This window comes from Coregonus clupeaformis, chromosome 4 (assembly GCF_020615455.1).
Source record: "Coregonus clupeaformis isolate EN_2021a chromosome 4, ASM2061545v1, whole genome shotgun sequence".
In the NCBI taxonomy this organism is placed as follows: domain Eukaryota; kingdom Metazoa; phylum Chordata; class Actinopteri; order Salmoniformes; family Salmonidae; genus Coregonus; species Coregonus clupeaformis.
The window spans coordinates 8,499,567-8,522,548 of record NC_059195.1 but is presented as its reverse complement, the minus strand read 5'-3'; the positions used below and the strand labels follow the sequence as shown (position 1 = coordinate 8,522,548).

The following is a 22,982-nucleotide window of genomic DNA, read 5'->3' as shown; positions in this document are numbered from 1 at the left end:
GGATGAAGTTGGTGAAGAGCAACTGCAGAAACTGACCTTTGATCACATGATTTCGTCAAGTTCATGTAGTCGACATGAATGCAACACACTTTGAAAGGCGGTGACCGACTTGATAAAAGTAATCCACTCGAACGCGTCCATTAACTACTGTAATCATGCATGGAATCTGGAGCGTTGAAGCACCAACACAACAATCTGCTGCAAACTCTTCTGACAGTGGACATCAGTGGCAGTCAGTGCCTTTAAGATGAGGGAGGACGATTTTTTTTCATGAGCATGGCCTTTATTTCTATTACAGCATATTGGATGACTGTCATTCATATTCCATTCACCCAGTTCAATGTAACAGCGATAGGTTTAGGCTACTACATGATACTCAAATTTTCCCTATACCCATCATGAGGTTGCTACAACCTAGCCTATGAATGACAGTTTACAACGTAGGTGCACACAGGTTGAGAGACACATTTGAGGTGACAGACAGTGACACATGGACATACAGTGACATTCAATACCGGCTTGCACACTCTTGCCTGCATCTAGCTGATATAGGGTGAAATCATTAGTCCAATAGTTGCAAACAATAGTTTTTATTGGACAAATTCAGGTATGTTTATCCCTGTTTTGTTCCGTTTGCTTACATTGTTGTCACCATATTAGCTAAAGTAACGTCATAGTCAGCATAGCTAATAGAACTAATGCATTAGTAAACCTGCTACAATCATGCTGTAACGTTACATGTCTTTGTGGTTATGATATTTATTTTTATTTTGACGTTATAAAAGAAGCTTATACCGGGTTCCGACACCAATGCTTTCTGTTTCATAGTTGTAACAAAGGCCTTGTTTTTTTTATACATACATATATCCACATAGGCGGTCCCATGACAAAAAAACGTGCCCCCCTATGGAAATCAAATGCCCGTCCAACAGATTTGTTCTGGCGCCGGCCCTGTTCTGGAGGCAAACCTCCTAACAGTAATACTACTTCTATCTGAACATCAAATGATGTTTATTGCTGACCAGCAGATGTCACTAATGTGCATCGTGTTAAAAGCTCCAAAGTTTCTTTGGCACAATTTGGTGAAAGCCCCAAAGGCTTCAGAAAGCCTTGTTCTCCCATCACTACTTCAAACCTCTCTGCCAGAGGAAGAGGCTAAGCGAGAGGATTTACTCTGCCCAAAATCTGTCCACATTAAGCAGATCATTCATGATTAAGCAAGTGAGGAGTTTTTGTACGGAGGGCAATTAGTGTCGAATTTAGTCAAGATAAAAATGAATTGCTATTTTAATACGTGAGGCTTATTTGATCTAATATAAGTTTCGTAATGCTTAGGTTGTTAGGAGTGTACTGATATAAGTGTGATGCATGTGACATCCCGGCAACAGTTTATATTGGAGTTGTCTGCTGAAATTTGAGACGGCCTATGCATATTCATGAGGCTAGCATAGCATCTCTCTCTCCATTGAATACAGGTGGTTGACATCAACATCCCCATCAAATATTTTAAAAAGTATTCACATAATGAGATGTATCCACCAATCCAAAGACAGCCCACCGTTCTGCTCTGTGGACAACGAATCCCATTGTTAGGGCGGAGACACAAGCAAGCACCACTTTTGATTTTAGGTTCCTACAAATCAAAGTTTAGGAATTCCTGACTTTATGAGGAAACTAGGCAGGGTTACAATTATAGCGTGGCTCGGATAAACAAATACCCATGAACAAATCCGAATTTCCCCAGGCCCACAATAATTGAAATATCAAAAACATATACTGTGGGTTGTAGTTATGATCTACACCAGGGTTCTTCAATTCCGGTCCTGGAGGGCCGAAACACCTCTGTTTTTCATCCTCTCCTTCTAATCAGGGGCTAATTCAGACCTGGGACACCAGGTGAGTGCAATTAACTACCAGGTAGAAATAAAAAACAGAAGTGTTTCGGCCCTCCAGGACCGGAATTGAAGAACCCTGATCTACACAGTAATTGGACATTTATTTTTATAATTTTGGCATACACCAAGAAAAGAGACGTTTTCCTCTGTGTCCTTTAATTCTTCTACATAAAAGAAACCATCATGCATTTTTTAAATCAGACAATATTCACTATTTATTGACATCACTGTTATAGAAAATCAATCATATGAGCGGGAGAGAGATATGGTTTTGTAGCGTACATACATTAGGGATGGGGATTTGGGATTGGTTCTGGGGCTATACTAAAGCACTGGGGGAGAGAGAGGTCCAGGTCTCTTATGGCTGATAAGACGATAAGTCATGTCCCTCTGACTGCAGGCTCTAGTCGGAGTCACTGCTGCAGGAGCTGCTTGAACACTGGATGGAGGAGAAACAGAAAAGGCACACACTTAATTCAACAAAAGTTTGGGGTCACTTAGAAATGTCCTTGTTTTCGAAAGAAAAGCAATTTTTTTTGTCCATTAAAATAACATCAAATTGATCAGAAATACAGTGTAGACATTGTTAATGTTGTAAATGGCTATTGTAGCTGGAAACGGCTGATTTTTTATGGAATATCTACATAGGTGTACAGAGGCCCATTATCAGCAACCATCAGTCCTGTGTTGCAATGGCACGTTGGGTTTGCTAATCCAAGTTTATCATTTAAAAAGGCTAATTGATCATTAGAAAACCCTTTTGCAATTATTTCAGCACAGCTGAAAACTGTTGTGCTGATTAAAGAAGCAATAAAACTGGCCTTCTTGAGACTTTTGAACGGTAGTGTAAATTTTTTCAATTTAACAGAGATTTTACTACGTAGCACCTTCAATTAGTTTTAGACTAAAAATATGTATCTTACCCCATGACTCTGCTTCCCTTGCTTGTGACAACCACCATGCCAATGCCCATGCTTGTGCCTGTGCCTGCCTCCATGACCGTGCCCATGACCGTGCCCATGCTCATGCTCATGGCCGTGCCCATGACCATGCCCATGGCCGTGCCCTCCGCGACCGTGCCCTCCGTGTCCTCCATGACCGTGCCCTCCGTGTCCTCCACGAGGCCCATGACCGTGTCCATGATCATGGCCGTGAGGTCCGTGCCCATGCCCATGATCGTGCCCATGCCCATGACCTCCATGGGGACCCTGCACTGGATAGGATGGTGGCACAGGGTAGCAAGCAGAGGGGGGCTGGTAGGGAGGGCATACTGGGGGCTGGATGGTTCCAGCAGGGTACCCGCCAGGGTATCCCCCACCTGGCATTGGCGGTTCACACCCGCTTGGGTTCACATTGTAGCCAGAGGGATGCTGGTTTCCTAAACAAGGAGAGATTCATATAGAATATGAGCCAAATTACCTACACTATAAATTGTAAGAGTGGTACAGACAAAGGAAATGGGTTTGCAAACATTTACCTTGGTTGTGACCCCACATCTCGATGTTTCAGATCAAAACCCTGAAATTGAAAAAATACTTATGCATTATTATGATTATGTTTTGCTAAAATGGAACCTAGAGCTAGAGATTGATGAAGTCCTTATCAACATATCGCCACCTGTTTTGTGTCACAGGGCAGGGCTACATTCAGTCACAGGTCACATCTAACCAGTCTGACTGGTTGTGGAAAATTTGCAAACATGTTGAACAATAGTGTACTAGACAGATGGGGCTGCTGGCTGCACACTAAAACCAATGTTCCATTCCAGGGAAAGCAACAGTGGGGTGTTGGCCAACATATATATTTTTGAATCCTTTTGCAATGCTTTTTATTCATGTAGTTAACAGGTAAATACTGTCTGCACAGATACCTTTATAAACAGTTTTTCTCAGATACTTATAAAACATAATTGCTTTGACATTAATGTCAAGATACTGTATATAATATGGTATTTCAATGTAAGTTCTGATGGCATTCTTATAGATTTCCACTGGATGGAGCATTGAAAGCACTGAGGTAATCAGTAAGCACCAAAGTTACTGAATTCATTGATATTTTATGCAGGTACTAAGTATTTATCCCAGTATTTGCTGGAAAATTAAGCACTAACAAGGGTCAAATAAACAACTTTCTTGATGACTTAAGAATTAGCATTATTGCAGAAATCGCACTTTTCCAGATGGAATACAACATTTTAGCTTTGTTTTGTTTTTGGTCTTTTATTCCATCTGGAATATTACAGGAATAAACACTTAGTAAACATGTCCCTAAGTTGGTAAAAAATTACATTAAGAACAAAGAAAACAGGAAGCTAATTGTTCGCTATTTGTCTTTCTCCCCTATGATCTTACATATTTCCCTGCATTGGCAATGTTAAAGTCTCCCATAGTTCAAAGTACTGTAACACATCAATTAAAGAGCTAGCTTTATCAATCATGTTTTACATGTCTCTTTAAAAAAACATGGTTATTTTAAATTAAAGTGTCAAAATAAGGCATATTTAGAAATATTGTACTTACTGTGATGTAGTTCCAGTCAGGGTTCTGTCTGCATGGCTTCCAGAGAAATAACTCTTAATTATACTGTAGAGAGAGACACACCTTTACACCTCACTTCCTTCACCACTCCCCAAATCTCTCATCATAAACTAAACAGATATCTGTCCGTGTGTGTGTGTTTGTCGAGGGGGCGTGAGGGTGATGGCAATAGAGGGCCAGTCATTTTTATGTTTTTATGTAATTTGATGAATGTATAAAATAATTGGCCAATATTTATTTCATTTGACAAAGAATTCAGTTTCAGTTAAATAGTGCATATGGTCCATTGGGTTTTATAAAATGTATTATAATGTATTATTTATATGTACTGTATATGCGATATGTATACTGCAATTCAGCTTTTAGCTGCAATATTCTCTTCTCAGGTCTTAATAATTTTGAAAATGTATTTGATGGCAACCAAATATTTGATGAAGAACCAGAAACTACAACAGTTAGTTGAATTAGTCTAAATATATGATCATACGCGCATGGTTTGGAGGGCTCTTAGATATGAATCTTAATATAGCCTAGAATTAAATACATGAGGGAGATGGAATCACCTCAACATTAGAGTAGACCACTTTTGCGGCTTCAAAATGACTAACAAATACATTTTCATAATGAGTGAGACATAAGGTAATACAGTAACACTTGGCATCAAGTTCTTATGCATGTGTAGTAACTTTGTGATTATGACGATAGCAACATTATTGTTACTTACATAGGACTGTGGAAATTGCTTTATAATGGCATAATAATGGAGTTATTACATAAGTGGAACAAGGAACAGTCACTATTCCTCTTGTGTACAGTAGTTACAAAAACTCTTAGCTCATTGCTATGCAAATAAAATGCAAATAGCAAAGTATTATGTAATAACATGCTAATAAAATGTTGCTCAAAGTAATTACAGTTTTATTACACAGGCACAAGAATAGTTGATATCATTGATTAATTGGTTTGACTTGATAATGTACACCTGGGGAAATGGACATTCAAAGGAGAAAAAAACAAATGTTTTGTTGTCACATACACCGGATAGGTGCAGTGTGGCCCCCCTGGAGCAAATTAGGCTTACGGGCCTTGCTCAAGGGCACAGACAGATTTTTCACCTTGTCGGCTCGGGTATTTGAACCAGTGACCTTTCAGTTACTGGCCCAATGCAATAACCGCTAGGCCAGGATTTCCCAAACTAGGTCAAATAACCAACTCCTCATCAAGCTTTATTTGAATCGGCTGTGTAATGCTAGGGCAGGTCCGAGTTTTGGAAACCCTGAGCTAGGTTACCTGCTGCCCTAATGGACATTTACAGAATGGTCAGATATAAATGTATTGTGTTAATCAAATATGACTGTCAGATAGATTGGAATAGTATAGGAGATTGTGTGTGCTCTATTCATTATATTTATATCTTCAACATGCAGTTCCAAATACAGCACTGCCATTCCAATAGTTTCTGAAAAGTAGTCACTTCCTGAATTCTGTATTCAAATATATTTTTGTAAGTAGTCACTTTCTGAGATCTGTATTAAAATAGTTTTAAAAAGTTGTACTTTTTTGGGATCTGTATTCAAAGAGTTTAGTCACCTCCAAAGTAACAATTTGTTACCCCGAAAAAAGAGTTCCTTTGCACAAATCATATTTAAAACGAGTTATCCCAGGTCTGGTGGAGAAGGGGTTGAAGGAGGTGAGTACCAGCATTCTTATGAGTAGTCATGCTTCAGGAGCAAGACGAATATGATGTTGCATGGGGAGGTGAAAACAGAAATGTACCTATCAAGTACACCTTTCTTTGGAATGCCTATTGTGCAACACTTCTACTGTGTGTTATCATATGATCTCCCTTTACCATTGCTGTGATTGACAGTGCCAGAGAGGCCTTTTTGACCAGACAGCTACACCCTACCCTATCACACACATGGATGGACACGTGCGCACGCACACACAAAGTTGGAACTTACAAACACTCCCCAAAACCGCACCTTGAATTTCATGAGATACTTTGATTTGGCAATTTCGGTGAGCGAGAGCGTGTATGTGTGTGTGTATTGATGCAGGACGGGTCAAGGGCAACTGGTTGGTAGGTTTGACTCACACTGTTCTCCCACTCAAACATAATCAGCTGTTGCAAGAGAGAAATAGTCGAAGTGAAACCATACACAATTACTTTATTCTGCATTTCAAAATAAGATCTAATTACAAATCAATTACTCCAATACATTTTCAGAAACTAAGGTTGATATTAATAGGCAACATGGAAACCTTTTTATTTCAGCACAATTTACAGATTGATTTAAAGGCTCGATTTAATGTCATAATACGGGTGCCAAAATGACACCCCTATTTCTCACATAGCAGCTAAAAGGTTTGTTTCAAAGAGTTCAGTCCCACCTAAATGTAAGGCAAGAGGAATGTTAAAATAGCAGGCAAGGTAAGGTGATCCCAAGGTTGAGGTCTTTTCAGGACTCACTCAGTAGAAAAACTTGGAAAACTTTCATTCAATTCACTTTATGACCAGGGTTTGGTAGGTGACTTTAGAAATGCAATCCGTTACAGTTGCTAGTTACCTGTCCAAAATTGTAATCAGTAACGTAACTTTTGGATGACCCAAATGCAGTAACATAATCTGATTACTTAAAGTTACTTTTAGATTACTTTCCCCTTAAGAGGCATTAGAAGACAAAAATGAATATTACCAATTGAATTACATCTATTGAAGGATAAATCAATGTTAGAGTTTACAAAGTTCTAGCCATAAATGGATGCTGCATTTTACTTTATAGTTATGTAGGCTTCTTCTAACTCATTGCTTTCTACTTTAATATAGATAATAATACAAGTAGGCTACATCTTTACATTGAAAAGCAAAGTCTGTCAGATCATTCAAATTGATTTCATACCCCTTGGACAAAAACAGGACTTGGAAAAGTGCTATTTGCATGTGAAAAATGAATGTCAAATGCTGCATTTGCTATAGGCCTATTGTTTAAGTGTTTGTTGGTGACACTTTGATATCTCAATAATTTGCAGCTGTTTAGGTCCATCAAAAGTGTGTGAGTTTGAGCATGTGTCCGTTAGGCTTATGGACTTTTTTTTTTTATCAGCACAAATTAGATTGAGCAATAAAAGCCCCCCTCATGGTGTTCTTAAATTAAACTCTTTTTTGACAGTATGTGGAGGACAATACCACGGAGGAAGGGAGGAAATCCATCAAACTTTTATTCCATAGGCTGGGATCTGCACTATGCAGCTGTTGCAAGAGCACATTTTTCACTGGCTGTCCACTGGTCGCAAAAACAATAAATGATAGGCAACTTTAAACCTCTTCAATTCAACCATTATTGGGTTAAAATACACATTAATTTGTGAACAGCCATCCACAACAACCACAATCCGTAAGGCGCAAACATCTATTAAGAAAGCAGCAGTGTGATTCACATCAATGCGCTATGTAGATATCAATAATAGGCTACAACACTGCTGTCGTCCTTACCTCCAAGCGTTTATTCAAGTTGGATGTATAATCTTTGATGCCGACAGTCACACCATTGGAAGACATAACTTGGACTGTAGCCTACAAAAGCTTATTCCTGCTCTTTTCCCGCGATCCATCAAACGCATTTGGTGGGTCATCATAGTGGTCTCTGACTTGTGGTCAGACTCTCTCAGGTGGAACAAACTTAAGCTCATTTGAATGCCATTAAGAAAAAGTAATCCTAGAAGTAATCATCTAGTTTTTCAAAAGTATCTGTAATCTGAATACAATATTTTAGCTGTTAACGGATTACAGGTAAAAACATTTTTATAATCAGTTACATTTAATGGATTACATGTAATCCGTTACTCCCCAACCCTGTTTACGACCGTTCTTTATGTAGAGATTAGAAAGGGCACTGTTCTCATCTCTGCTGACCCCTTGACCTTTAGGTGACCCCTGACCTCACAGCTTGACCTTCCCGGCCAGAGGGCTGGAGGGGTAGAGTTTTGAGAAACGTCCCAGCGTCCACACGGTGAAGACGTTCCTGTAGGAGGTGTAGCTGATGGCACAGCTCTTATTGAACACGCCCGAGATGTTTTCCTGAGGAGAGATAGGACAAAATACAGTTGTGGTCATCTATAAAGCTTCAGGGTATTCTTAACAATATGTATCTCTAATAAGAATACTCTACACTTCTTCTTGGGCTCCAAAAATACACAGTGACACAATCTGCAATACAGTACATGACAGGATGACAGACAGCCAGAGGGCCAGATTTTCAACAACAGATCATGCTAAACAATGTGACAACTTCATGCTTGAGCCTTGTATTTGTATTTTTTTATTTCACCAGGTAACCCAGTTGAGAACAAGTTCTCATTTACAACTGCGACCTGGCCAAGATAAAGCAAAGCAGTGCGATAAAAACAACAACAACACAGAGTTACATATAGAATAAACAAAAACGTACAGTCAATAACACAATAGAAAATATAAAATGTATATACAGTGTGTGCAAATGTAGTAAGTTATGGAGGTAAGGCAATAAATAGGCCATAGTGCAAAATAATTACAATTTAGTATTAACATTGGAGTGATAGATGTGCAGAAGATGATACTGGGGTGCAAATGAGCAAAATAAATAACAATGTAAATAACAATATGGGGATGAGGTAGTTGGGTGGGCTAATTACAGATGGGCTGTGTACAGGTACAGTGATCGGTAAGCTGCTCTGACAACTGATGCTTAAAGTTAATGAGGGAGATAAGTGTCTCCAGTTTCAGAGATTTTTGTAGTTCGTTCCAGTCATTTGTAGCAGAGAACTGGAAGGAATGGCGGCCAAAGGAGGTGTTGGCTTTGGGGATGACCAGTGAGATATACAGTGCCCTCCACTACCCAGGGAAACAGGAAGTCATGAATTACTAATTAAAAGTTCCTAGATACCCTGACCAACTTTAGCAACTACAGAAAAATATATTTAAAAAAAAAAAAATTAAAATTTTCAGCGGAATTGTTAGGGGTGCCAATAATTGTGGGACACATGATTTCAAGTTATTTTTTTTCTAAATGTGTGATTTTTTTTTTTTCACCAAAGTAATGTACTTAAATAAAAGGTAGGATTTTTCTATTTTTTTGCATTTGGGTTCTATGTTGTTTTAAAAAAAATTAGAATTTTTGGAAGTCCTCGACCACATCTTAAACAGGGGTGCCAATAATTGTGGAGGGCACTGTACCTGCTGGAGCGCATATTATGGGTGGGTGTTGCTATGGTGACCAATGATCTAAGATAAGGCGGGGATTTGACTAGAAGTGATTTATAGATAACCTGGAGCCAGTGGGTTTGGCAACAAATATGTAGTGAGGGCCAGCCAACGAGAGCGTACAGATCACAATTTTGGGTAGTATATGGGGCTTTGGTGACAAAACGGATGGCACTGTGATAGACTACATCCAATTTGCTGAGTTGAGTGTTGGAAGCTATTTTGTAAATGACATCGCCGAAGTCAAGGATCGGTAGGATAGTCAGTTTTACGAGGGCATGTTTAGCAGCATGAGTGAAGGAGGCTTTGTTGCGAAACAGGAAGCCAATTCTAGATTTAACATTGGATTGGAGATGCTTAATGTGAGTCTGGAAGGAGAGTTTACGGTCTAACCAGACACCTAGGTATTTGTAGTTGTCCACATATTCTAAGTCAGACCCGCCGAGAGTAGTGATTCTAGTCGGGCGGGCGGGTGCAAGCAGTGTTCGATTGAAGAGCATGCATTTAGTTTTACTAGCGTTTAAGAGCAGTTGGAGGCCACAGAAGGAATGTTGTATGGCATTGAAGATTGTTTGGAGGTTTGTTAACACAGTGTCCAATGAAGGGCCAGATGTAGACCGATGAAGACGGCTGCACAGTACTGTCTTTTATCAATCGCGGTTATTATATCGTTTAGGACCTTGGGCGTGGCTGAGGTGCACCCATGACCAGCTTGGAAACCAGATTGCATAGCGGAGAAGGTACGGTGGGATTCGAAGTGGTCGGTGATCTGTTTGTTAACTTGGCCTTCAAATACTTTCGAAAGGCAGGGTAGGATGATTATAGGTCTGTAACAGTTTGGATCTAGAGTGTCACCCCCTTTGAAGAGGGGGATGACCGCGGCAGCTTTCTAATCTCTGGGGATCTCAGATGATACGAAAGAGAGGTTGAAGAGGCTAGTAATAGGGGTTGCGACAATTTCGGCGGCTAATTTTAGAAAGAAAGGGTCCAGATTGTCTAGCCCAGCTGATTTGTAGGGGTCCAGATTTTGCAGCTCTTTCAGGACATCAGCTATCTGAATTTGGGTGAAGGAGAAGCGGGGGGGGGGGGCATGGGCAAGTTGCAGCGGATGGTGCAGAGCTGGTGGCCGGGGTAGGGGTAGCCAGGTGGAAAGCATGGCCAGCCGTAGAAAAATACTTATTTAAATTCTCGATTATCGTAGATTTATCGGTGGTGACAGTGTTTCCTAGCCTCAGTGCAGTGGGTAGCTGGGAGGAGGTGCTTTTATTCTCCATGGACTTTACAGTGCCCCAAAACGTTTTGGAGTTAGTACTACAGGATGCACATTTCTGTTTGAAAAAGCTAGCCTTTGCTTTCCTAACTGATTGTGTATGGAGCTAAGCACTGAGCACAGTGTGACAGGAGGCGGGGACTCACCTGTGGCCAGTCTCCATTGGGCAGCTGCTTGTCAATCAACAGCTGTATTCCTCTCTCAATCACATGTACATCTGGGTACCTGCCGCAGAGAACAGAAGAGATTGTGGGTCTACAACTTAAACATACTGAGGTTCATTGGTCCCACTTTATATCATATTGTGTTAAACCATGTAGTTACAAGGTAGTTACAAAGGTAGTTACAAGGTAGTCATATAGGTAGTTACAAGGTAGTTAAATAAGTAGTTACAAGGCAGTTACATATGTAAGTAGTTACTGATACCTGGCAGCCATGAGGCCCAGCAGGGCCCAGCAGGTGTTGTGGATCTGGGAGTTAGCACTCTGCACGTAGCGACGCTGCTCACAGGACTCAAAGTCCTCGCCCCAGCCCCCATCCTCCATCTGGTGGGCCACCAGGAAGTCACAGGCACTCTGCACCTCCTCACACACACCACTGCTGGAGAGAGACAGGGAGGGAGACAGAAAGAGACAAAGAGAGAGTGAGAGAGAGGGAAAGGGAGAGGGAGAGATGTATTTTTAAAGGTTTGAAAACGATTCCACAGACATTCGTGTTTCCTTTGAATGTGGGTGTGTGCATACACGTCTTCCTCCAGCACTAAGGATCCTTACCCATCATGGTAGGTGTGACCCATGCAGGCGAAGGCCTCCAAGCCGAACCAGACCCCATAGGTGAAGCACACTCCCCAGGATCTAGGCAACACACACCACAATAAGAAAGGACTAGGGTTGCAAAAGTGCGGTAACTTTCCCAAAATCCCCTGGTCTTACAGAAATCCTGGTTGAAGGATTCCCGGATGTCCTACTTATTCCCTCCTGATTCCGTGAAACTTCCAACTGGGATTTCTGGAAAACCAGGGAATTTTGGGAAAGTTACCAGAATTTTGCAACCCTAGAAAGGACACATAACTGAAGGGTCCATATGACACAAAAGCATTAACAACAACATGACATTCAAATCACAGGCAGAGTCCCTATATGACATTCAAATCACAGGCACTGGCATTCAAATCACATGGCATTCAAATCACAGGCACTGGCATTCAAATCACATTGCATTCAAATCACATGGCATTCAAATCACAGGCACTGGCATTCAAATCACATGGCATTCAAATGACAGGCAGAGTCCCGACAGTCTTCAATAGCCTCCTTTTCTTGTATCCTTTCCTTTATGACCACTGATCCGGACTTGTTAGAAGGAATCAACATGGACGACACCTATCCATACAATCTCACCCATAAGTTGTCATATGTTATACATAATACGTTATAACCTTATTCTAAAATGTATTAAATAGTTTTTTCCCCTTATCAATCTACACACAATACCCCATAATGCCAAAGCAAAAACAGGTTATTAGAATTTTCTGCAAATTTATAAAAAATAAAAAACGTAAATATTACATTTACATAAGTATTCAGACCCTTTACTCAGTACTTTGTTGACGCACCTTTGGCAGTGATTACAGCCTCGAGTCTTCTTGGGTATGACGCTACAAGCTTGGTACACCTGTATTTGGGGAGTTTCTCTTATTCCTCTCTGCAGATCCTCTCAAGCTCTGTCAGGTTGAATGGGGAGCGTTGTTGCACAGCTATTTTCAGGTCTCTCCAGAGATGTTCGATCGGGTTCAAGTCCGGGCTCTGGCTGGGCCACTCAAGGACATTCAGAGACTTGTCCCGAAGCCACTCCTGCGTCGTCTTGGCTGTGTGATTAGTGTCGATGTCCTGTTGGAAAGTGAACCTTTGCCCTAGTGTGAGTTCCTGAGCACTCTGGAGCAGGTTTGTACTTTGCTCCGTTCATCTTTGCCTCAATCCTGACTAGTCTCCCAGTCCCTGTCGCTGAAAAACATCCCCACAGCGTGATGCTGCCACCACCATGCTTCACCGTAGGGATGGTGCCAGGTTTCCTCCAGACGTGATGCTTGGCATTCAGGCCAAAGAGTTCAATCTTGGTTTCATCAGACCAGAGAATCTTGTTTCTCATGGTCTGAGAGTCCTTTAGGTGCCTTTTGGCAAACTCCAAGCGGGCTGTCATGTGCCTTTTACTGATGTGTGGCTTCCGTCTGGCCACTCTACATAAAGGCCTGATTCGTGGAGTGCTGCAGAGATGGTTGTCCTTCATGAAGGTTCTCCCATCTCCACAGAGGAACTCTAGAGCTTTGTTAGAGTGACCATCGGGTTCTTGGTCACCTCCCTGACCAAGGCCCTTCTCCCCCGATTGCTCAGTTTGGCTGGGCGGCCAGCTCTAGGAAGAGTCTTGGTGGTTCCAAACTTCTTCCATTTGAGAATGATGGAGGCCACGGTGTTCTTGGGGACCTTCAATGCTGCAGAAATGTTTTGGTACCATTCCCCAGATCTGTGCCTCGACACAATCCTGTCTCGGAGCTCTACGGACAATTCCTTCGACCTCATGGCTTGGTTTTTGCTCTGACATGCACTTTCAACTGTGGGACCTTATATAGACAGGTGTGTGCCTTTCCAAATCATGTCCAATCAATTTAATTTAACACAGGCAGACTCCAATCACGTTGTAGAAACATCTCAAGGATGATCAATGGAAACAGGATTCACCGGAGCTCAATTTCGTGTCTCATAGCAAAGGGTCTGAATACTTATGTAAATAAGGTATTTCTGTTTTTTTATTTGCAATAAATGTGCTACAATTTCTAAAAACCTGTTTCCACTTTGTCATTATGGGGTATTGTGCGTAGATTGCTGAGGATTTTAAAAAATGTAATCCATTTTAGAATAAGGCTGTAACGTAACAAAATGTGGAAAAAGTCAAGTGGCCTGAATACTTTCCGAAGGCACTGTATAACTAGATGCCTACTGTTTTCCTTGGTCAGGAAAACTCCTGGAACTAATAATGAAGTAAAGGAGACGAGGAGAGGGTACTGACTGACACTCAGCCATGATATAAGTGAGACCGAACGCTACTTACCCTTCCCACGACCCATCAGGCCTCTGCACCCTCCGGCAGTACTCCAATCCTTCTCTCAGAGTGGACCTGAGTGAAAACAGTTGGAACAAGTTACAGTGAGGGAAAAAAGTATTTGATCCCCTGCTGATTTTGTACGTTTGCCCACTGACAAAGAAATGATCAGTCTATAATTTTAATGGTAGGTTTATTTGAACAGTGAGAGACAGAATAACAACAAAACAATCCAGAAAAACGAATTTTTATAAATTGATTTGCATTTTAATGAGGGAAATAAGTATTTGACCCCTCTGCAAAACATGACTTAGTACTTGGTGGCAAAACCCTTGTTGGCAATCACAGAGGTCAGACGTTTCTTGTAGTTGGCCACCAGGTTTGCACACATCTCAGGAGGGATTTTGTCCCACTCCTCTTTGCAGATCTTCTCCAAGTCATAAAGGTTTCAAAGCTGACGTTTGGCAACTCGAACCTTCAGCTCCCTCCACAGGTTTTCTATGGGATTAAGGTCTGGAGACTGGCTAGGCCACTCCAGGACCTTAATGTGCTTCTTCTTGAGCCACTCCTTGTGTAGGTCTACAATCTTGTACCTGACATCCTTGGAGAGCTCTTTGGTCTTGGCCATGGTGGAGAGTTTGGAATCTGATTGATTGATTGCTTCTGTGGACAGGTGTCTTTTATACAGGTAACAAACTGAGATTAGGAGCACTCCCTTTAAGAGTGTGCTCCTAATCTCAGCTCGTTACCTGTATAAAAGACACCTGGGAGCCAGAAGTCTTTCTGATTGAGAGGGGGTCAAATACTTATTTCCCTCATTAAAATGCAAATCAATTTATAACATTTTTGACATTAGTTTTTCTGGATTTCTTTGTTGTTATTCTGTCTCTCACTGTTCAAATAAACCTACCATTAAAATTATAGACTGATCATTTCTTTGTCAGTGGGCAAACTTACAAAATCAGCAGGGGATCAAATACTTTTTTCCCTCACTGTATGCTTTTAGGCAATAGTTTGGAGAGGTTTAGGGTTCCAGGCTAGAGGTATAGCCTGTGTGTATGTACCTGATCTCCTCTGTCCGGTATTCAGGGTACATGTGCTGGAAGTGTCTCAGAGCCTGCATGACTGCTGAGGTGCACTCCACGTAGGTGTAGTCTATCATGATGTCACCTGAAAGAAAGAGAGAGAGAGAGAGAGGGGGGAGAGAGAGGGGGAGGGGGGAGGAGAGAGAGAGGGGGAGGGGGAGGAGCGAGGGGGAGAGTGGGGAGAGAGGGGGAGAAGGGGGGGAATCAAACCCCCTGTATCTCAGTACAAAGCTTGTATTTATATCCTAAAAAAGTATTATATCCATAAATACAACCCAGGGGAGGGAGGGGGGATGAGGGGAGAGAATCGGTGAGATAAAAGACTCACCAAACACCTCTGAGGGGTTGAGTAGCTCCAACAGTCTCCCTCCTCGCTTGGTCTCATAAGTGGCAAAACCGCCGTCACTGTTTCTCATGCTCAGCAACTGCAACACACAGTCAACCAGGGCAAGTGTCAGTATTGTATATTGCTTTTTTGTTGGATGATGGAATCAAACATGAACTGTGAGTCAGCATTATTATCAGCACCGTGAGATATCATCTTGAAAGAAGTTGAAAGTTGGGGAGATAGTAGAGAGGAAAATACATGAAAGATAGAGAATACACACTTGAAGGGCTGGGACTCTAGAACCCGACACATGATATATCAACTTGTGGTAAAAACTGTGATTGGTTGTACAGTAGATAGAAGTTAGTTGGTGTTGCCACTGACCACATTGACGGCGTCACACAGGCGCTCTGAGGGGACGTACTGACTGATGAAGGGACAGTGTTCCTGCAGAAGCATCACTGACTTTAGGCCCTCTGCCGTGCAGTCGGCCACGATCCAGCCACAGTCCCGCGTGCTGAAGGGGAACCCTCCCTGATACACACACAGACACAAACACAAACACACATTCATGTATGTAAGCGCAAGCGCGCATAGACACACGCATACAAATGCACGCACATGCACACAACCATGCATGACACACGGATGTGCAGGACAATCACACGCACGCACTCACTCACTCACACACACGACCATGCAGGACACACGCACATGGTCTTGCAGGACAAACACACACATACAGGACACACAGACACTTCCTCTGACTGGCAGTACTGGTTCACCTTGTTCATCTGTCTGTAGTATTTCTGATATTCGGGGGGGTTGTCAGGTATCTGATGAAAGGAGAAAACTGGTCAAACATCAGAAAGAATCCATAGAAATGCAACAGGTGTTGTATTAGTCCGTTCTCAAACCAAATGTTTTGAGAACGGAACCGAGGAATGTGTGGCCTCAAGGTGTTTGTCTGGCAGCGAGCTAATACACTAGACTCTCTCTGACCGGTGTGAGGAACTCTGACCGGTGTGAGGAACTCTGACCGGTGTGAGGAACTCTGACCGGTGTGAGGAACTCTAAACCCATTTTCTGTGATGCTCTCACCTGTGTGATGGTGAGAAACTGGTGGGCGTGTTTAAGACACTCTTCTAACCTGGGGTTGTCCTGAGCCCCTGCCTGAATGACCCCAATTGAGAAAAAACACAAAAACATTAGAAATGTGAACAACAACACATCATCCTCTCAACTTTGACATCTTTACAGTTGAATGGACAGTAATGCAAGCAGAATGTAAAGCATGATGAACAAGTCAGATGGATTCTTTATAGTCTTTGTAGCGTAAAATGTTATATGAATATCTCACCTCTAGGAAGGCCTGAGCTGCGAAAGCCGTGTCCCATAGCTGTGATCCATTGGTCCCCTTTAGGAACACAACCAGACTGCATGTCAGAAAAACAGGTCAGACATTAAAAGTGCTTTTTAGTGCTTTTTTGTCTTCTTAATTTGGGTCAGGAAACCGGCCCATAATGGAAAAGATTAATGACATTATGCATATCATGACTAGCCAATACCCAACATACCTGCATTTTCATACCATCCAATCCCAACCTATGGCGAACCAGGAAATGGAAAACAAACATGTAAATAAACACGCTCACAACCTACTGCATTGTCACATACAACATTGACTCACTAACTGACTCACTAACTGACTGACCAGAGGTAGTCTGGGATCCTGGACACGTGCTCCTGGAAGGCAGCGGAGGAGGGTCCATCCACGAGCCAGCGCACCAGCATGTTGATCGTTTTGGAGATCTGAGGAGTGAAACAAGGTGTTAAATCACCAGCACTTAACACTCACACACAATTCTGGATCAACTTAAACCATAGTGTAAACTGCCACAACAGCATTAAAGATGGAATCTGCACTAGGGGAAACAGCGTCACTTATGTTATCCGCCACACGGCCATTGTTTTTGAAACTGCGTTCATTGTTTGCAGTAACTTCTTTATTGTTGTAATATTTCAAAACGATGTGGCAGTTTCACCATTAAGGATTCCAGCTTTAAGTGCAAGGATATATTATACAATACTAAAACACAAGTGCCATAAAAAAAGTACTTAGATCAGTTTCTTACTGGGCCGATGCTGATGCACTTGGTGAAACGGTCGTCAGCCTGTATGTGGTCGTACAGCTCTTTGACCGCTCTTCCTCGTAGAGCGCTGCTGTGGTGGCCCTCATACACGTTCATGACCACTGAAGAACAACAGAGAATTCAAGGTTACAGTTATAATGTGGTCACAAATGACCACTCACAATAAACTATTAATACAGTATGTGCAGTGCTTACTGTAAGCCACGGTGAGCAATGTGCTGTGTGGTGTGTACATGTCACATGCCGCCACATTGTTCCTCTGAGCAGGCCAGTTGATGGTGGCATAGTCCTGGACATACAGCTCCTATAGAACAGAGAAGGATGTTACTAAGTCCATGCACTCTATTGCAGCTCCATCTTATTCTAGCTGATCTTGGGGCTGTGCCTACGCGGGCAACTTCTGCCCGGAGTGGAGCACTATGACAGAAACATGTCTCCCCCAGGTGGGGTGAAGTAACTACTGCACCTGTCTGAGGCTGAGCACCAGGGGGTCCTCCTTCGCAGCAAACCTGACAGCGTAGCAGTAGCTCATAGGGAGGTAGACCTGGCGACAGTGGCACCAGAGAGTGGATGGGTGAGCAGGGAACCAGGTAGGGAACAGCCTGAATGGAGCACAAACATGGACCAAAGAACGGGACAAGTTGAAAAATAGCTGAGGGAATCAATGTTCCAAATCAAGGTTAAAGTTCACAAGTAGTTAAGAGTGAGCTATCTATCCAATTTGAACTGTTATGCATAGGTGCTGTATAAAGGCGAATAAAATCTATGTACAATTCTGATCAAATTCTTATCAGGACATCAAGCATACCACATCTCCGGGAGGAGTGTGTTCATTCCTTCCCAGCTGTACACATTGAGGATGGCCAACCAGAATTTACCCCAGGAGGAGATGCCCACAGCGCCACCTGTACAACAGACAGACACATAGACATGATCTGACTCTACAATGGTAACACTTTCACCTCTTATTTTAGGTTAAAAGCATATAGTCACTTTTTATTTCAAGTTTAAAGCATATACAGGTGATGCTCTCCAACATTTCCTTTTATTTTTTTCTAACAGCATATTTATTTGGTTCTACCAACATACGAAACAAAGAGCTCAATTAATTGACCACATAAGTGTTTGAAAAAACAAAACAGTTAAATCAGACCTTTGCTGTGCAGGTTGTTCCTGGCCCGAACCATATCCGGGTCATCCGGTCCCACTCCCAGAATCCTCAGGGTGGTGTAGCTGAGGGCCGTGCCAAACACTGTGGACTTGTCTTCAATGTGTCTGACAAGAAATTACCAAAACACAACAATAAGAAACCTTTGACTGCGCTGATACTCACAAGCCTCATAAGCTGTGGTCGAAACATTGTTAATTAAACTACTGGAACATCTAAACAGTGTGAACGGGCATCCCTCTTATTTTCACACTGTATTTTGGGGTAGAAGTGAAGGGGAGCAGTGGTGAGAACACTCACAGGCCCCAGCCTCCGTCAGCCAGTTGGACAGAGCGCAGGTATCTCACCATCTCCTTCTTCCAGGCCTCAGGGAGAGGGATCTGGGTTATGTGACAGGTGATCAGGAGACCTGAGTATAGCACAGACAGACAGACAGACCACGGACGTCACCTCAGATGTTGTAAGTACAGATGTGAGTCTCATCGTTAACTTGAGTGTTTTTACTGTTTTCATAACCCATGTATTACATTATAACTACCATAAACAGTTGGCATAATGTACACGATAATGCACGCCATGTGCGACCCCGTCCACTGTTATTTCCCCACGGACATGACCACAATAAACCTCAATGACCGTGCTTGTTATGTGTACATACATTATGTGTAAATATGTAAAGTTAATATTGGATGTCATTGTGCAGACATTTAATTTTATGAAATGCATACTGTACGTCCATTGAAAGTGCATCTAATTGTGTGTACCTGGTAGCAGGAAGAGGGGTCCTCCGTAGTCTCCTGCCCAGTGGCCATCCTCTGCCTGGAGCTGGCTGTAGAATGCCATGCCCTTCAGGGCTGACTCCACCGCAGTGTGGGCCAAGGGAGAGCCAGGGATGAACTTACTCTGTAGAGGGGCATAGGTACTGTCAAAACAAAGCATGGGTCAAAGGTCACAACACTAATGACAAGAGCTTTATAGGAGAGATTTAGTTCCACCTTTTTTTTCTTGTGGGGCCCAACCATTCTATCATTGAATTGATACTTCAATGAGACATATGTTTATAAGAGGTTAGGATGAGAGAATATGCACTTATTCTTGCAAGGGTTTCAACCATTTGGTCTATGGCTTCAACTAATAATATATTATAATAATTTGGGGGGTGCTTATATTTTACTTGTGCTTGTATTTGACGTGCTGTTACATTTATTTTGATTTAACTAGGCAAGTCAATTAAGAACACATTCTTATTTACAATGACAGCCTACAAAGGGGAGATGTAGGCCGTCAACAAAATGTAATACAAGTGTGTAATGTAAATGTTTTTTTTGCATATCAACTACTCCTGAGACACCCACAGATAGTAGGGTCACAGCCAGGGTCACCATTTTACAGCACCCCTGGAGCAATTAGGGTTAAGTGCCTTGTTCAAGCACACAGCTACAGATTTTTCACCTTGTCGGCTCCAGTATTCGAACCAGCAACCTTGCGGTTACTGGCCTAACGCTCTAACCGTCATCCCTAATACTTATGCTTCAGATAGCCTAGGTCAGCCTGGTCTCATAGGATAGATGTAACATAGTAAATGTAAATCCGGGACACTGCAATTAGTATGATATGTTACGTTTCATATGGTTACATAAGAGATGTACACATCACTTTTCAACTATTTACTACTTTTTAGCTACTTTGCAACTACTTAGCATGTTAGCTAACCCTTCCCCTAACCTTAACCCTTTTTGCTAACCCTTCCCCTATCCTTAACCTTTTAACCTAACTCCTAAACTTAACCCTAACCTAGCTAACGTTAGCCACTTAGCCAGAATTTGTAACATACACTATATATACAAAAGTATGTGGACACCCCTTCAAATTAGTGGATTCGGCTCTTTCAGTCACACCCGTTGCTGACAGGTGTATAAAATCGAGCACACAGCCATGAAACCCCCAGTGACAAACATTGGCAGTAGAATGGCCTTACTGAAGAGCTCAGTGACTTTCAATGTAGCACCGTCATAGGATGCCACCTTTCCAACAAGTCAGTTCGTCAAATTTCTGCCCTGCTAGAGCTGCCCCGGTCAACTGTAAGTGCTGTTATAGTGAAGTGGAAACGTCTAGGAGCAACAACGGCTCAGCCGCGAAGTGGTAGGCCACACAAGCTCACAGAACGGGACCGCCGAGTGCTGAAGCACGTAGCTTGTCCTTGGTTGCAACACTCACTACCGAGTACCAAACTTCCTCTGGAAGCAACGTCAGCACAATAACTGTTTGTCGGGAGCTTCATGAAATGGGTTTCCATGGCCAAGCAGCCGCACACAAGCCTACGATCATCCTGCGCAAATGCCAAGCGTTGGCTGGAGTGGCGTAAAGCTCGCCGCCATTGGACTCTGGAGCAGTGGAAACGCGCTCTCTGGAGTGATGAATCATGTTTCACCATCTGGAAGTCCGACAGACAAATCTGGGTTTGGCGGATACCAGGAGATCTCGATCTGCCGAATGCATAGTGCCAACTGTAAAGTTTGGTGGAGGAGGAATATTGGTCTGGGGCTGTTTTTCATGGTTCGGGCTAGGCCCCTTAGTTCCAGTGAATGGAAATCTTAACGCTACAGCATACAATGACATTGTAGATGATTCTGTGCTTCCAACTTTGTGGCAACAGTTTGGGGAAGGCCCTTTCCTGTTTCAGCATGACAATGGCCCCGTGCACAAAGCGAGGTCCATTCAGAAATGGTTTGTCCAGATCGGTGTGGAAGATCTTGACTGGCCTGCACAGAGCCCTGATCTCAAGCCCATCAAACACCTTTGGGATGAATTGTAACACCGACTGCGAGCCAGGCCTAATCGCCCAACATCAATGCCTGACCTCACTAATGCTCTTGTGGCTGAATGGAAGCAAGACCCCGCAGCAATGTTCCAACATGTAGTGGAAAGCCTTAACAGAAAAGTGGAAGCTTTTATTGCAGCAAAGGGGGGACCAACTCCATATTAATTAAGCAGATGTCCACATACCTTTGGTCATGTAGTGTATCATACCTTTTACAAATTTTTAACATTCTGTACGTTTGGCAAATTCGTAACATATAGTATGAATTGTAATTCGTAACATATCATACGAAATGGGTGATGGACATCCACAAATGAATACATACCATATGAAACATAACATCATACTAAATAGTCTGTCTCGGATTTACATACGGAATAATACGAAATGCTCTGAGACCAGGTTGCCTAGGTATGTCCTCTCCTTTAGTAGATACAGGTGATATGCCCAATGCCTAGTGAAAAATGAACATGGATGAGTATGTGTACCGTATCCAAACCAAGTGAATGGGCTTCCAGCATGGTCTGCTCCCTGTCTGATGTGTACTGGTCCTCTACATAGCGCCATGTCTGCCTGCCCTCTATGTTACTCAGCCTCCAGCGGGTCAGGTCTGTCGCTGGCTCCGTCTTGTACGGTCCCCCCCTCCTACGAAGGCATCTGAAGGGCAAGAATTGACAGCGCGCGTATGCGTATGGAATTCATGTGCGCGCGTATCCACTGGGCACACACTGGTTGAATCAACGTTTTTTCCACGTCATTTCAATAACATTACGTTGAACCAACGTGGAATAGACGTTCAATTGAAGTCTGTGCCCAGTGGGTATGGTGCTTGCGTAATTCAGCACCATAAACAGCACCACAATTAGTATTGTACATAATGGCCATTGTTGAAATTGATACAATTGTTCACATTTATCCTGTTCCTTTCCTAATGAGCATGCGTGTCCTTTCTGATCAAGTTAATAGTTTGCTTTGTGCTTTTCACAAGATTAATCAGCTACCAATCAATTAGCAACAGTTATAACTTGCTACAAACGTCTACTTTTATAGCATACACCATTTAAGAAAACATAATTGAACATGTTCTGTACTTACGTTCCCTCTGTCATCGTTAAAACCTTATGAATTAAATCCAACGCGGCGCAATATTAATTTACTACAACTTCAGCTGATCCACAGGGTCGGCACCCCATTTGTGATACTGTGGGAATTGAAGTTCTCTTTTCAAAATATTTCCGTTGGATAAACACTAATTTGTGCCACAGAGGACTGCACTTCCCATGATACCAAGCAGCGCCTTCCGATGAGGTTTCTGCATGGAGAGATATGAGCAGACAGACGACTGTCCAATCACAATTTAGAGGCGGAGAAATGGGTGGGGTTTCAA

At 42.5% G+C, this 22,982-nt stretch overlaps 1 protein-coding gene across 2 annotated transcripts; it reads right to left on the bottom strand.

The window, feature by feature from the left end:
• Positions 1-7,918: 7,918 nt before the first annotated feature.
• Positions 7,919-22,779, bottom strand: lss (lanosterol synthase (2,3-oxidosqualene-lanosterol cyclase)). 2 transcript variants are annotated; one of them, XM_041864092.1, is made up of 22 exons: positions 22,691-22,779; positions 22,084-22,252; positions 19,539-19,677; positions 19,075-19,183; positions 18,760-18,881; positions 18,415-18,511; positions 18,073-18,208; positions 17,802-17,910; positions 17,589-17,707; positions 17,168-17,265; positions 17,031-17,058; positions 16,814-16,870; positions 16,555-16,626; positions 16,239-16,289; positions 15,838-15,987; positions 15,454-15,550; positions 15,105-15,210; positions 14,050-14,115; positions 11,718-11,798; positions 11,371-11,544; positions 11,091-11,169; positions 7,919-8,513 (listed from the first exon to the last, which is right to left on the bottom strand). In XM_041864092.1, exons 1-22 carry the CDS (start codon positions 22,702-22,704, stop codon positions 8,376-8,378), a joined length of 2,211 nt encoding a protein of 736 aa, XP_041720026.1. In that variant the 5' UTR covers positions 22,705-22,779; the 3' UTR covers positions 7,919-8,375. The 2 variants fall into 2 exon arrangements, with proteins under 2 accessions (XP_041720026.1, XP_041720035.1); XM_041864101.1 differs by having other exon boundaries at positions 11,371-11,541.
• Between the last annotated feature and the right edge of the window lie 203 nt (positions 22,780-22,982).

Bases quoted from the DNA above. Each gene is read 5' to 3' on its own strand.
- lss (XM_041864092.1), bottom strand. The intron at 18,882-19,074 runs GTGAGTGTTCTC...ATTTCTTGTCAG, and splicing joins GCTGACGGAGGCTGGGGCCT to ACACATTGAAGACAAGTCCA. The intron at 15,988-16,238 runs GTGAACCAGTAC...TGTGTGTATCAG, and splicing joins ACTACAGACAGATGAACAAG to GGAGGGTTCCCCTTCAGCAC.